The following is a 16,111-nucleotide window of genomic DNA, read 5'->3' as shown; positions in this document are numbered from 1 at the left end:
TTAAGAAAAGGCTTTAGTTCGTCACATGTTTATACAATCTTTTTGTTCAACCCACTGAATTAAAGCTGAAAGTCTGCAGTTCAACTGCATCTGAGTTGTTTCATTTAAAACTCATTGTGGTCATGTACAGAACCAAAATTAGAAACAAGTTGTCTCTGTCCAAAGATTTATGGGCCTAACTGTAACTGTTCCGTGAGTTTGAATCTGAGCTGAATGCTGAGGATCAATTACAAACACAGTTATAACCCATGTGACCCCCCCCCTCAAGTCTCTGATTGGTTACTGCCTGGTAACCAATCAGTGGAAAGCAAGAGAGCTGAAAAGCAGGAAGTAGTGTGCTGGCTATTATGTTACACATCCAGTCACAGCCTTTATACATTACATTTTTGCCTAACTACTACCTTTTTTTTTTTTTTGTAATAGAAAATAACTTTGAAATACTTTACTGCACCTGTTTTTTTATTTTGTTTTTCTCCTTGGCCTTTTGATTATTGTATCTGTGGAGGCCGTTAGTATTTGTCGTAATGTCTCCCAGGAGTCGTACAGTGGAATGAGCTGCGTATGTTGGACACTATGAGCCAATGAAAGCTGAAGGAACAGACTTTTCCAGGTAGTCTTTCCCATACCATCCACTTGTCCTCGTTTAGGAACACTTCCCTTTTCCACTTGAACCGGCAAACTTTAGCGCCTCTATCCCGCCATTTCCGTTTTTTCAAGCGTTCCTTCTTTCCATTCTGCTCTTTGGGAAATTCTGTTTTCGTAATGACATGAGTGTGTCCTCCTTATGTTTCTAAAGCACATATATATATATTTTCTGTAGCTTTTTACCATGGTTAGAGCGTTTTTTTTTTTTGGAACCTGGACCCCTCGCTCAATGACCTCAAGATGCAGTTAAAGAAAGGGCAGGGGGTCGTTAGCAAATTCTTTTTGTTTTGTTACATTTTCTCAGCACTTATTTACAATAAAGACGACATTGCTTTGGTCTCTGCTCAGAATGTCCCAACACCTGCAGTTAAAAACCCTAAAGTTGGCCATAGACGTAGAGAGAGCGGATCTCTCCCCGATATGCCCACATTGAAGTGGGCCCTAGAGCCCAACCATCGGATCATAATGGATCCAATATGGGCGTTCGGATCACTTGACTGCATAGATGCGGCCGTGGGATATTTTAACCTGCCCGATCGAGATTGGCCAGATATCGATCAGGGAAGCCCGTCAGATGCTCTCACACGTGGGCCAATAAGCGGCCGCCTTAAGACCCCTCCCTCCTGTGGCACAAAATAATTTTGGATTCGACTGAATCCTTTGCGAAAGATTTGGTCGAATACCGAACCAAATCCTAATTTGCATATTGCAAATTTGGATTCGGTTTGGCAGAATCCTGCTGAAAAAGGCCGAATTCTGTGCATCCCTAAAAATATTCTCAAAATGAAAGCGAATAGTAGCAACTGTTGCTGTGTTGAACTGGAAAGTCCACCAATATAATGTCTGCAAAATATGGTCACTCCTACTTGGAAGCTTGATACGTTAATGGTGAAAGAGTTTCCAGGAGAGATGAATTCACTGAATCCCCATCCAAATCCTGATTTCTGTGCATCCTTAAAGGGGGTTGTTCACCTTTAAATTAACGGTTAGTATAACATAGAGAGTGATATTCTGAGACAATTCGCAAATTGGTTTTCAGTTTTTATTAATTGTGGTTTTTTAGTTATTTAGCTTTTTATTCAGCAGCTCTCCAGTTTGCAATGTCAGCCATCTTGTTGCGAGGGTCCAAATTCCCTTAGCAACCATGCACTGATTTGAACAAGAGACTGGAATATGAATAGGAGAGGCCTGAATAGAAAGAGGAGTAATAAAAGGTCACAATGACAATACATTTGTAGCCTTACAGAGTATTTGTTTTTAGATGGGAGTCAGTGACCCTGATTTGAAAGTTGGAAAGAGTCAGAAGAAGGCAAATGATTCAAAAAGTATAAAAAAAGAAAAAATGAAGGCCAGTTGAAAAGTTGCTTAGAACTAGCCATTCTATAACATACTGAAAGGTAATTTAAGGGCAGAGACACGCGGCGATTAGTCGTCTGGCGACAAATCTCCCCGATTTGCCTCCCCGCTGGCTAGAATCTAAATCGCCGACGGGATGACACTCGGAGCGATTTGTTTTCCGAAGTTTCCTCGTGAGGCAACTTTGGACGACTTCAGAAAATGAATGCCATCCCATCTGAGATTTAGATTCTAGCCAGCGGGGAGGCAAATCGAGATTAGTCGCCCGAAGAAGAGGTGATTTGTTGCCGGGCGACAAAATCTGCCCGAATATTCTGGTCTGTCTCTGCCCTAAATGTGAACCACCCCTTTAATAACATGAAGTTGCCCCTCCTGTTGCTGCAATAACTGCCCCATCTCTTCTGGGAAGGCTCCCACTAGATGTTGCACCTTTTTTCTATTTAACCACAAGTGCATTAGTGAGGTTGGGCGTCTGGTTGGGTTAAGGTCAGGGTTCTGCACAGTCAGGTTCCTCTCATCTCAGCAAAATCATTCTGTAGGGACTCTGCTTTAAAGGAGATCTAAAGCCTAAAGAAGTAGCTAGAAATGCTTCTGTACCAGCCCAAGGCAACCACAGCCCTTTAGCAGTAAAGATCTGTGTCTCAAAGATGCCCCAGTAGCTCCCCATCTTCTTTTCTGCTGATTCACTGATTCACATGCTCTGTGCTGCTGTCACTTACTGAGCTTAGGGAGCCACTCACAATATACAGTACACATAGAATAGAAATGTCACAATATAAGGCTGATTAGTCATTAATACACATAATTACTACATGGCAGCACAGAAACCAGTGCAATTAGCATCAGAATTGAATAATCAGCAAACCTGTAGCATCAGCTTATATTACAGCCAGGGAAGCTCATTTTCTGCTGGATAATTAGTGACGAGCCCTAAGCTTAGCTTCTCAACAGCCAATCAGAGCCCACTGAGCATGTGAGTGTCACAGACACTTTCCAAGATGTTGACCCCCTGTGACAAGTTTGAAGTCCTGGATCATTGCTGCTATTGACAAGCTCAAACTTTAGCCTCGTGCAATAAGTTCACTATATAAAATAGGACATTTCTCTAGCGGCCCTCCTGTCAGTGCAGACGTTAAGGGTTTGGTCATACTTCTCCTCTGGAGGCAGGACAGAAACCGGTTGATTCTTGGCTGCTCCCCTTGTATATGTGGGCTGGCTCCACCTCCTCTCCTCAGTGGTAAAGGACAGCACATCAGTATATTATTTGATTTATTCTTCATTTTGGATCATCTAGTTCAAATCCACGAACAACTTAGAGGCCAGAACTTATAGGGTGCGCAGATCTACGTGTGACAGGTTACAGAGGAGCCCCAGGACAAGAGAGTCCACATCGGACTCCAGTTACCAGTATGGAAACCGGAGCTCTTCTGTCATGATCTTCTCTACCTGTTGTCTCTTGGTCTTCTTTCCATCTATACTGTCTGCACCGACTGAGCTCTCCGAAAGAACGGAGAGGAGGTGGAGCCAGCCCATATATACAAGAGGAAGGGCCAAGAATCAACTGGTTTTCTGTCCTGCCTCCAGAGGTGAAGGATGACAAAACCACTAAAGTTTGCAATGGAAGTTTGGGGCTACGAGAAAAGGATCCAAAATCCCCCCTTTTTTTTAGCAACATCCATTTTTAGAGTTTAGTTCTCCTTTAAGCGTGGGTTATATTAATGTGCTGAAACAAAAAGGTTTCTCCCAAGCTCCTCCACAAAGTAGGAAAGCTGGTCAGTGTACCATGTGGGGTGCAAATACGGCAGCCGTTAACAGCCGAGATTTCCAGGCTCTTGCACCCGCCCACTGGCATCTCATTTACAATACAGATCGGTTTGTGTGGATCAGAACTTTGCCTTTCCATCATTGGTCCCACAGGGGAATTGGCTTTTCCATCCTATTAAAGAACACAGATTCCATGTTTTACTTCCTGGAGGAAGAACAATGATTGGTTGCCGTTGATTACAGCACTAAATGGGCCCCTGACCTTTATCTTACACGTTGTTTCTGGGTTCAAACAAATGAATCTATTTACTGTGAATAGTCCTGAGCTGCCCGAGGTGCGACTGCAATAAGATGCGTTCCTGGATGTAAGCCAGTAACCCATAGAGTAGAGCAAGAGGACAATGTCAGTAGACGTACTGTGGGACCGTTTATTTTAGGACCGATTTCATACAAAACAAATCTCAGAAAACCCCCAAAATTCACAGAACATTATAAACACCCAACAGAAAAAGCAGTGACCTTAAGGTGACAGACAAATAAAAAAAAAAAAAAGGGGGTGGGGACAAGTGTGGAAAAGCGAGCGTGAAGTACTAAGTGTGTGACCTTTAATGGATGGATACAGTGCTCATGGCAGTGGTATATACGTTGCTGCTTATTAAATAAATCAGTAGTTGTCCCATTAGTATTAATACCTTTGGCATTATCTTGGGGTGGGTTCTATATCTCACATCCCTGGACTGGCAGGACCAGGCTAAAGGCCTATAATGAATCAAAACAACAGTGCTTCTCTTCTCTGTTCCTGTACAAGATAAAGATATTTACAAAAAAAATCACCTTTTTCTAGGCATCTTTTGGTATCTTCTGCAGCGGTAACATGGTCAGCGAATTAGCGAATCATCTTGTGCAGCCCAAAGTACTGCCCCCGGGGCTGATTACATCACTATCCCTGCGGTACCAGATCATCTTAAAGCTCAGGCTAGAGTCCTGCAGCGGGTCGGGTACCCGTAAATACCTGAGAGTTGCAGGTAGAAGTTTCGGGAGCGGGTATAGACGCGGGTCCGCGGTTCTCAGGGTTTGCGGGTCTTCTCAATAGCGAGTTTTACTCGTACTTCCAATGATGTCACTTCTGGTTTACAACGACAGCACTTCCTGTTTTACTCTTTTTTTTTTTTTAATCACACCAACTTCTAATGATGTCGCTTCCGGTTTACGACAGCAATTCCTGTTTCTTGATGGTCAGCGGGTCGCGGACAAGGTACTTGCAGTCGCAAGCGGGTAAGTATGCGGGTCTGGGTCGGGTTTAACAAATTGGTTCCGCGCAGGACTCTAGCTCAGGCTGGGGTCTTATACAGTACCTTTCTTTCATTCCCCTGTACAGAAGCCCTGGATTGCACAGCAAGTGCTACGCTGTGTTGGCTCCAGGCACAAGTACCCAGTACAGGATCGTAGCCATGACAGCAGTAACACCAAAAATAAAGGTCCGGCCCCAGCTCTTTAGAGAAGCATTAGGTAAGGAGGCACAAAGCAGAAGGGAGAAAACATAGGATCAGGGGCCACAGGGCTGGGCTTCTCCCAAATCTCATTCTATCCAGGTGACACCATTCCTTCTCGTCACATAGGTAACAGGTGATCATCTCTTTCTTCTGGCTCCTCCGCTAGCTGATCATCCCCCACCCCTCGATATGCCGTATCAGAAGTTCGAGGCCGCGAGCGGCACACAAAGTCACAGCCATCCTGAAAAAAAAACCCAAAAATAATCAAATTGGTACCAATGATAAAAAAAGCAACAAAAATGTTAGGAACTCGTGGTGCGCAGATTCATGGACTTTCGGTCAAAGGCACACAAGGCATCTCCGGGCAATGTCTGTAGAAATAGAGGCTATTACATATAAAATTGGCCCATAAAATGGATTAAAGGACAGTTCAGTGTAAAAATAAAAACTGGGTAAATAAATAGTATTTGCAAAATAAAAAATTTTACTAATATAGTTAGTTAGGCAAAAATGTAATGTATAAAGGCTGGAGTGACTGGATGTGTAACATAATAGCCAGAACACTACTTCCTGCTTTTCAGCTCTCTTGCTTTCCACTGATTGGTTACCAGGCAGTAACCAATCAGTGACTGGATCACAACTGTTGCTTTTGAATCTGAGCTGAATGCTGAGGATCAATTACAAACTCATTGAACAGTTATGTCCCATGTGGCCCCTCTTAAAGTCGCTGACTAACTCGGAGTTAGAGAGCTGAAAAGCAGGAAGTAGTGTTCTGGCTATTATGTTACACATCCACTCACTCCAGCCTTTATACATTACATTTTTGCCTAACTAACTATATTAGATAGATTATTTATTTTGCACAGCCTCTCTCTTTAACCAGTTTTATTTTTACACTGAACTGTTCCTTTAAGCATACTTTAGTGGTGCCCCCAAAGGTTCAATACTCACGGCCATCAGATTGCCGAGCTCTTGCCAAAAGGTGATATTGGGAAACTGCTCCATCCCTTTGGCCCCGACCACAAAGCGCTGGTAAAGGAACCCACCAACGATGTAAACGGCAACCAGAACAGCAAACCTAGGGGTTAATAAATGTATTTGATTTTAAATTCTCTACAAATTCTCAACATGGTCACATATAGCAGACTTTATCTTCTAAAGCGTTGTACATAAAATACCTAGAATCTAGGGATGCCCCAAATCCTTTGTGAAAGCTACCGAACCAAATCCTAATTTTCATATGCAAATTAGGGCTGGGAAAGGAAAAAGTGGAAACATTTTTTTTTTACTTCCTTGTAAATGATAAGGATATTAGAAGTCACTGAGGGGTTGTTCTGTGACCATATAAAGGCACAAGGCTGCAGGCTGAGTTATACAGGGAACTCTGAGTATCACTCATGTATTATAAGGGATAATGTACCCCCTACTGTAAATGATAAGGATATTAGAAGTCACTGAGGGGTTGTTCTGTGACCATATAAAGGCACAAGGCTGCAGGCTGAGTTATACAGGGAACTCTGAGTATCACTCATGTATTATAAGGGATAATGTACCCCCTACTGTAAATGATAAGGATATTAGAAGTCACTGAGGGGTTGTTCTGTGACCATATAAAGGCACAAGGCTGCAGGCTGAGTTATACAGGGAACTCTGAGTATCACTCATAAATTATAAGGGATATTGTACCCCCTACTGTAAATGATAAGGATATTAGAAGTCACTGAGGGGTTGTTCTGTGACCATATAAAGGCACAAGGCTGCAGGCTGAGTTATACAGGGAACTCTGAGTATCACTCATAAATTATAAGGGATATTGTACCCCCTACTGTAAATGATAAGGATATTAGAAGTCACTGAGGGGTTGTTCTGTGACCATATAAAGGCACAAGGCTGCAGGCTGAGTTATACAGGGAACTCTGAGTATCACTCATGTATTATAAGGAATAATGTACCCCCTACTGTAAATGATAAGGATATTAGAAGTCACTGAGGGGTTGTTCTGTGACCATATAAAGGCACAAGGCTGCAGGCTGAGTTATACAGGGAACTCTGAGTATCACTCATGTATTATAAGGGATAATGTACCCCCTACTGTAAATGATAAGGATATTAGAAGTCACTGAGGGGTTGTTCTGTGACCATATAAAGGCACAAGGCTGCAGGCTGAGTTATACAGGGAACTCTGAGTATCACTCATGTATTGTAAGGGATAATGTACCCCCTACTGTAAATGATAAGGATATTAGAAGTCACTGAGGGGTTGTTCTGTGACCATATAAAGACACAAGGCTGCAGGCTGAGTTATACAGGGAACTCTGAGTATCACTCATGTATTATAAGGGATAATGTACCCCCTACTGTAAATGATAAGGATATTAGAAGTCATAAAGGAGTTTGGTGACCATATAAAGACTCAATTTTCTTGAAAACACCTGAGAAAGTGGTATGAAAGTGTTGCAAGATTCTCATAGGCTTTAGCAGAAATGCAACTCAAGAATTCAGAATAGATTGCCATTAATATTCAATGGAATCCTATGTTGTTACACAATATGATCCAGCCCTAAAACCTTCTGAGCTCCTTCAGAGCCGATCAAACTCACACAATGAGGAGGATGGAGCCGACGCTGAGATGCGACTCTTCAGGAGGGCAGGCAAGGCTACTGTCCATTTCAAACAGGTAGAAACATTCTCTGGATTTGTTCCTCTCTTCTTGAACAACTGTGAAGTCACCCTGCAGCAAACGAGGAGAAACGATCAATACGGAAACATAGATCAGGCTAAAGGGGCTTTGGGATTAATACAAGACAAATAGGTAACACTTAAAGGGACACTGTCCTGGGAAAACATGTTTTGTTTATTTTCAAAATACAGTTAATAGTAGGGATGCACTGAATCTAGGATTCGATTCGGGATTCGGCCGAATTTTGTGCCTGGCTGAACCGAATCCTAATTTGCATATGTAAATTAGGAGTGGGTAGGGAAAACACATGACTTTTCGTCACAACATTTTTTTTCCACTTTTTCCTTATGCAAATTAGGATTTGGTTCTGTATTGGCTGAACCTTTCACAGAGGATTCGGCCGAATCCCAAATAGTGTATTCGGTGCATCCCTAGTTAATAGTGCTGCTCCAGCAGACTTCTCCACTGAAATCCATTTTTCAAAAGAGCAAACAGATTTTGTTTTTTTATAATTAATTTTGAAATCTGACATGGGGCTAGACATATTGTCGGTTTCCCGGGTGCCCCCAGTCACGTGACTCGTGCTCTGATAAACTTCAGTCACTCTTTACTGCTGCGCTGCAAGCTGGAGTGATTACATGGTAGAGTGAATTATTTGCAAACAGTATTTTAAAAATAAAAACTACATCATTAAATAATGACAGAATTCCTTTAATGGCTGTTGCTACGGATGTGCAGACGGGCTGATTTATGAGAGACTTTATTAAGTAAGCAGAGGGTCTCTTGGCACTAAGCGTGTCCCATTCCTCTCACCCCAAGTGTCTTCTTGCTGCACGAGATCATGACCATGGCTTTCCTCGCTTCGCTATTGCAGTGAGTGTCGTACTTGTCTCCACTTCCATAGATCAACAGGATCCAGTCGGCTGTGGATAAGGGAAGGGATGAGGGACATTAATCCTTCAATTCACAGCTTTCTGCTTATCACTTCTCACCTCACCTCAGAAGTCCATTTGCTGCTGTCAGATTTAAAGGGATACCATCATCACCTTTACCTTAAAGGGGTGGTTCACCTTCAAGTTAACTATTTAGTTACAGAATGGTCAACTTTTCAATTGGTCTTCATTATTTATTTTATTGTTTTTGAATTATTTGCCTTCTTCTAGGGATGCCCGAATCCAGGATTCGGCCTTTTTCAGCAGGCTTCGGATTCGGCCGAATCCTTCTGCCCAGCCGAACCGAATCCTAATTCATGTGACTTTTTGTGACAAAACAAGAAAGTAAAAAATGTTTTCCCCTTTCCACCCCTAATTTGCATATGCAAATTAGGGTTCGGATACGTTTCGGTATTCGGCCGAATCTTTTGCAAAGGATTCGTGGGGTTCGGCTGAATCCAAAAAAGTGGATTCGGTGCATCCCTACCTTCTTCTTCTGATTCTTTGCAGCTTTCAAATGGGGGTCGCTGACCCCATCTAAAAACAAATGCTCTGTAAGGCTACAAAGGTATAGTAATTTCTACTTTTAACTACTCATCTTTCTATTCAGGCCTCCCCTATTCATACCAGTCTCTTGTTCAAATCAGTGCATGGTTGCTGGGGGAATTTGGACCTCTGAAACTGCAGAGCTGCTGAATAAAAAGCAAAAAACGCAAATAATAAAAAATGAAAACCAATCGCAAATTGTCTCAGAATATCTACATCAGGAGTGCCCATACATTACTAATGTGAGGTCTACTCTTAGTGATGATGTCCTATTAGGATCTACATCCATAAAAGCATTGTTAGCATTCTGTTCCATGGAAAAATATTACTTAAATACTGATTTATGGGAAAATGTACATTGCTATATTTAACAAACAACTATTTTTTATGTAACCGTAACATTATAAATATCTGAATGAAACAGGAGGGGGATATAGACAAGCTGTTTGTTGACAGTGTCTTGAGATTTACTGATCACCAGCTAAAGGTCTACTGGCAGATCCCCATCTACCTTTTTGGCACCTCTGCTCTACATCATACTGACAGTTAATTTAATGGTGAACAACCCCTTTAAAGGAGAACTCAACCCCCCCACCTATTACCCTATATAGTCCCCCCCCCCTGCATAGGGGATAACACCTATAAGTGCCCCTAATCCTTTACTCCCTATAGGTGCAGAGTAAGCAAAGCAGAGCTCATGGGAGACATCTTCCGGCTCCTCTTCCTTCCCTTCGGCAATTTCCATCACTTTTGGTGCACTTTTAGGGTACTGGGTAGGGGATTTTATTAGTGGGCGGTCGAGTTCTCCTTTGATTTATACCCCTGACCTACAGACAAACATGTTAGCAATTCAGCATTGGAAAGAGGCATTACTAATGCAACTGTAGCTGCCCATACACAGGTGGATATAAGTTGCAGACTTTGTCTCTTTATTGGTAGCTTATTGGCCGGCGCATGGGGTTTGCCCAACCAATATCTGTCTGAAAACGTGGCCAGGTACCTATTGGGCAAGTGTGAAAAATCTTTTGGCTGAGGACTACACAGTCTTGTTGATGAAGTCTTCTACCTCTGGGTCTGCATAGGCCTACACTATGATCACTGCATAGACCTACACTATGATCACTGCATAGACCTACACTATGATCACTGCATAGACCTACACTATGATCACTGCATAGACCTACACTATGATCACTGCATAGACCTACACTATGATCACTGCATAGACCTACACTATGATCACTGCATAGACCTACACTATGATCACTGCATAGACCTACACTATGATCACTGCATAGACCTACACTATGATCACTGCTTAGACCTACACTATGATCACTGCATAGACCTACACTATGATCACTGCATAGACCTACACTATGATCACTGCATAGACCTACACTATGATCACTGGCCAAATAAGATCAACATCCAACAGTTTATCCACCTCAACTAACAAATTTTCTAAACTTTTTCCCAGGAAAAGCTGGAAAAGGTTCATTATTCTGAGGGAAATGATGGGGAGAAAGCCAGGGAGACTCATACTCAATTACATTAGGGATTCACCAAATCCAGGATTCAGTTCGGGATTCGGATTTTTTCAGCAGGATTCGGCCGGAAGCTTCTGCCCGGACGAACTGAATCCAAATCCTAATTTTCATATGCAAATTAGGGGCAGGAGGGAAATCGTGTGACTTTTTGTCACAAAACAAGGAAGTACAAAATGTTTTCCCCTTCTTAATTTGCATATGCAAATTTGGATTCTGTATTTGGCCGAATCTTTTGCAAAGGATTCGGCTGATTCCAAAATAGTGGATTCGGTGCGCCTCTATTTTACATGTTAATTTGGTATTGTACTTTGATATCATTCCATTCATATTACACAACAATTGGATGGAGCTGATGTTACTACTAAGGATGGGTGAATTTGACCTGTTTTGTTTCACTAGCGAAATGTCACCAACGCACATTTTTTGTGAAACGCATCATTTTTTTTTTCGCCATACAAGTCTATGGGCGTCATTTCCACCGGGAAAAATTTCACCCATCCCTAGTTACTACAAGTGCCTATGGCATTTGAGTAAAGTTTTTCACTTTTTCAAGTGCTGCTTTATTTGAGATATATACAAACACTAATGTGCAACTTCTGATGACTTGAGCTCAACTTTTCTTTTCCGTTTTCCTTTTTGTTTATTCTAAAAAAAACAAATCCAAAATCTCAATAAAAAGAAAGTTCATTATTCAGCATTAACGGTGTCCTGTCTTACTTCCGCTTATGATGTGGGTGTCGTTGATGCGGCCAATCACGGAGGTATCTGTGGACCCTTCTTTAGATTGCACCAGACCCTCATTGGTGCTTTTGCTGTCGTTGCTCAGTCGGCCACATACTACAAAGGAATATTTGTAATCGTCTGAGCCTTCTTTAGTTTTGGCTTCAAACCTAAAAAGAAAAAGGAAACCTTAATAGAAAACTTGATAATGTGTTTCCAGGAATAACGCATACATATAGGCCATGAAAGACAATAGATCTTGTTTAGCGATGGAGCTTTACCTTTTGCCTTTAAGAGGAGCGAGTTTGGCCAAGACGGCTTGTTCACCAGCGGACTTCTTATCTCCACCCACCAGTTGGCAGTCGTCAAGCACATCAGCAGCAGAAAAAGCTAAAAGAGCAGCAATAGAGACAAACCACAGGGGGGCGCCCATCCTGGGGACAAGAGAGAAGGTATCGGCATCAGTTTCTATAACAGATACAATCTCACATTCTGCTGGATGATTTCCTACGACCCCTTAGCCTAGTTTCTCAACAGCTGCCCAGAGCCAGTGGTGTAACTACAGAGGAAGGAGACCCTGATTTTTTTTTGAGGGGGGGGGGTGGACCATGGGATCTGCTTCCTCCTTAGCTGGAAATGATTCCCCATCTGCTCTTCCACCTGTGAGCTGGGAGGGAGGACATAGGCGATCTGGAGACGCTGGTGGAAGACGTGGAGTGGGCGGGTGGAAGACGTGGAGTGAGCGGCGGGTGGAAGATGGGGAGCATGTAGGGGGCTGGGCTGTGTGCCAGGCCCCTTAAAAGATTTTTTTTGTGGGGTCTGCTCCTTCTATAGCTGGAAATCATTCCTCCCCTCCCCAGCTGCTCTCCTACCTATGAGCTTGGAGGGAGGATGTAGGTGGCCTGAAGATTGTGAGGACTAGGTGGGCATTGCTGTGCACCTTTGCCGTTGGGGGAGGGGGGCAGGTCCACACACAGAGCACGTGCAGAGCCGCTGACTCACACTAGACAGTCACTAGATCCACCACAGGGAGCTTCTGCTACAGCCGAACCTTTACAGGACAAGTTCCGTATATACCCCACAGCATTTCTACCCAGATTCATTTTAAGCCCCTTGGGGAACTGCATCTGCAAAACACTTGTAAGCTTAACGAAAGAAACGACGTTCTGAAAGGGATACTGTCATGGGAAAACATGTTTTTTCAAAATGCACCAGTTAATAGTGCTGCTCCAGCAGAATTCTGCACTGAAATCCATTTCTCAAAAGAGCAAACAGATTTTTTTATATTTAATTTTGAAATCTGACATGGGGCTAGACTTATTGTCAGTTTCCCAGCTGCCCCCAGTCATGTGACTTGTGCTCTGATAAACTTCAATCACTCTTTACTGCTGTACTGCAAGTTGGAGTGATATCACCCCCTCCCTTTCCCTCCCCAGCAGCCAAACAACAGAACAATGGGAAGGTAACCAGATAGCAGCTCCCTAACACAAGATAACAGCTGCCTGGTAGATCTAAGAACAACACTCAATAGTAAAATCCAGGTCCCACTGAGACACATTCATTTACATTGAGTAGGAGAAACAACAGCCTGCCAGAAAGCAGTTCCATCCTAAAGCACAAGTCACATGACTGGGGGCAGCTGGGAAACTGACAATATGTCTAGCTCCATGTCAGATTTCAACATTGAATATAACAAAATCTGTTTGCTCTTTTGAGAAATGGATTTCAGTGCAGAATTCTGCTGGAGTAGCACTATTAACTGATGTGTTTTGGAAAAAACATGACAGTATCCCTTTAACAAGAAAAACATTCCATTCAAAATGCCATTTCGGGGAGCAGTTCCCAGTGCCTGACAGGAAATGACGAGGAAACTGCAGAAGGACACCATGTGACTCACACAAGAAGCTCACGTGATCAAGGCCACAGGATCTTTTCCCAGCATGCTCCCTAATAAGGACACCCTGCAGAGAGAGCAGAACCGGATGTGCCCGAGGCAAAGGAAAATCTGCAAACAGGAAGTGGCACCTACTCTTTTTACCTGTAAGTGGCTTTGGATTTCCTTTCCAGTCACTTTGTCTTCAAAACAGCTTCACTTCCGGGGGGCGGCGACCTTCATAGGTGGGAATGAGGGGAACAATCTACAGCTGGGCGCTCGCTTACCCCAATGACTTGAACTTTCGTGTCCCCCCCCCAAACCGGCTCTAGCATAGTAATGACATGAAACGTTGCTTAAGGCTAGTCACAGATTCCTGAAGTCGCCGCTCCTTTACACTGGAACACACCGCTGTCCACCTGAGGAATGAGGAACCATCCTCGGCTCCTTCCGGACAGCTAATCCCGATGTCACGAGTCTCCTCTCGCGAGACTTGCGTCACCACTGCGCGTATAGAAACGTAGTGATGCGGCGCGTAGTTGTTTGGCGGGAGTGATCAAGTACCTCAGTGTTGGTGCCACACGCAGTAGTATGATTAGGATACGGCAGGCTGCTGGTGTCTGCTCTCTAGCTTGTCTCACTGTGCTCACATTACTTATACTTTTATGAGGGAATAAACAGCAAATAAAGACAGTTTTATTCAAATTAGTTGTCTGCCACCTGATTTTTGCGATATTTCATCAGACGTCATTTATATTTTCTAGTCACAGTTACCAGGAAGCAAACAGGTTGACCATATTATTTAGAGTTGGACTGGGGCCTACCTGGAGGGCTCGCTGTGTCAACTAGGGTTGCCACCTGGCCTGTTAAGAAGATGATTGATCCCAATGTTATTAATAGGGAAAAAAAGCTAAATATGAAGTAAAGCTGGTATTTTTTTCCATAAAAGGTGGCAACCCTAGTGTGAACTGAAGGCCCTTCTCCCAGTGCCAAACCTTGTACCGATACTGGCGCCAGCAACAGCTACTTCCCGACTCCATAATTCATTTCTGGGAACACGTTGAGCCGGGCGAGTGGAAACAGGACAGAACGGGTCTGGGTTGGCAGTGTCCATGAATATTGGGTTTTCTGGGGTCCCACCAGCCTAATCCGATATTGCTGTCAGTCAGAGCATTAGGGCTCGTCAGGCTGGTGGTGTCTGCTCTCTAGCTTGTCCCCTGTGCTCACAACTGATACTTTATGAGGGAACAACAGCAAAAGTTAGTTGCCTTCTATGGCCGCTGTCCCCAGATCTTTCCAATATTTCATCAGTTGTTTTTTTTAAAAGTAGTTTATTTACGTTTTCTTTTACAATAAACCAACAAAGAAACAATTGTGCATTTTGTTGCTATTTACATAAATCCTGTGTGTTCATAGCGGTTATACATATGTTTCGCTTTACATTGGCTCATATGTTCACAAACACACATAGGGTTGCCACCTTTTACAGAAAAAAATACCGGCCTTCCTCTATGTTTATCTTTTATCCCTATTAATAACATTGGGATCAACCAACAGGTGGCAACCCTACCCAGACACACACGATTGTACAGATCTGTAGCAGTGACTTATTATGGGGAATCCGGGAGAGACACTTCAGACCAGGCCCGGACTGGAATCTGTGGATTCTGGCAAATGCCAGAGAGACTGTTATGAGGTGCCGTAGACAGTCAGTATTTAGTGGGCTGGTGGGGGCTGTTTGGGCCTCTGTGTAACTGAAATCCCAGGGGCTATTTTGACTCCCAGTCCAGACCTGCTTCAGGCCTCCAGTCACGGGGACCAGATTTTTTCAAATTTTCCAGACGAGCATCTAGCAATGTCAGTTTAATAAGTGGGAGTGTTTTGTTTATCAACACAGAGTAACCGTAGGGGGATAGGGGCTCATCCATTATCACTAATTTTCTACCGTAATATAAAGTGGCCCTCGTAAGACTTCTAGTTATATTTAGCGCTACATCTCATCCACCTCTCCCATTATACACACCGTAGCTAGGGTTGTCACCTTTTCTGGAAAAAAAATACCGGCCCTCCTATATTTTTATGGTTTTTCCCTATAAATAACATTAGTATCATGTATCATTTGTACCGGCCAGGCAGGTTGACCATAGTATCTAGGGTTGGACTGGGCCCCACCGGGAGGGCTCGCTGGGATGACGTTGAGCCGGGCGAGAGGAAACGGGACACAGCTAGGGTTGCCCCCTTTTCTGGAAAAAATACCGGCCTCACTATATTCTTGCCATTTTTCCTGTTAATTACATTGGCATCAAACATTATCCCTCCACACTTCAATGAGTTCTCATGTCTCGGACACACTACCAGTATAGGAACAGATTGTGCTTCTTAGTACTACAGCTTCCCGATTTAAGTAAATTAGCAGGTGAAAGACTCTCATGAGTGGGCAGCAGGGGGTCTTTGTGTGATTGTTAAAGAGGAGGAGGGCAGAGAGGAGTGAGGGGTGGCACCCAGTGTCTAGGCCTCCAAATCATATAAGTCTGGGTCTGCTTAAATCTCTA

At 43.3% G+C, this 16,111-nt stretch overlaps 1 protein-coding gene across 3 annotated transcripts; it reads right to left on the bottom strand.

The window, feature by feature from the left end:
* Window positions 1-4,179: 4,179 nt before the first annotated feature.
* On the bottom strand, window positions 4,180-14,053 carry m6pr.S (mannose-6-phosphate receptor (cation dependent) S homeolog). Of its 3 annotated transcripts, none has more exons than XM_041570552.1 (7): window positions 13,725-14,053; window positions 11,968-12,120; window positions 11,684-11,856; window positions 8,752-8,861; window positions 7,859-7,989; window positions 6,210-6,336; window positions 4,180-5,499 (listed from the first exon to the last, which is right to left on the bottom strand). In XM_041570552.1, exons 2-7 carry the CDS (start codon window positions 12,117-12,119, stop codon window positions 5,377-5,379), a joined length of 816 nt encoding a protein of 271 aa, XP_041426486.1. In that variant the 5' UTR covers window position 12,120; window positions 13,725-14,053; the 3' UTR covers window positions 4,180-5,376.
* Between the last annotated feature and the right edge of the window lie 2,058 nt (window positions 14,054-16,111).

This window comes from Xenopus laevis, chromosome 7S, assembly GCF_017654675.1.
Source record: "Xenopus laevis strain J_2021 chromosome 7S, Xenopus_laevis_v10.1, whole genome shotgun sequence".
NCBI lineage: Eukaryota > Metazoa > Chordata > Amphibia > Anura > Pipidae > Xenopus > Xenopus laevis.
Note: the sequence above shows the minus strand (reverse complement) of the source record. Positions and strands in the feature narration are given on the sequence as shown.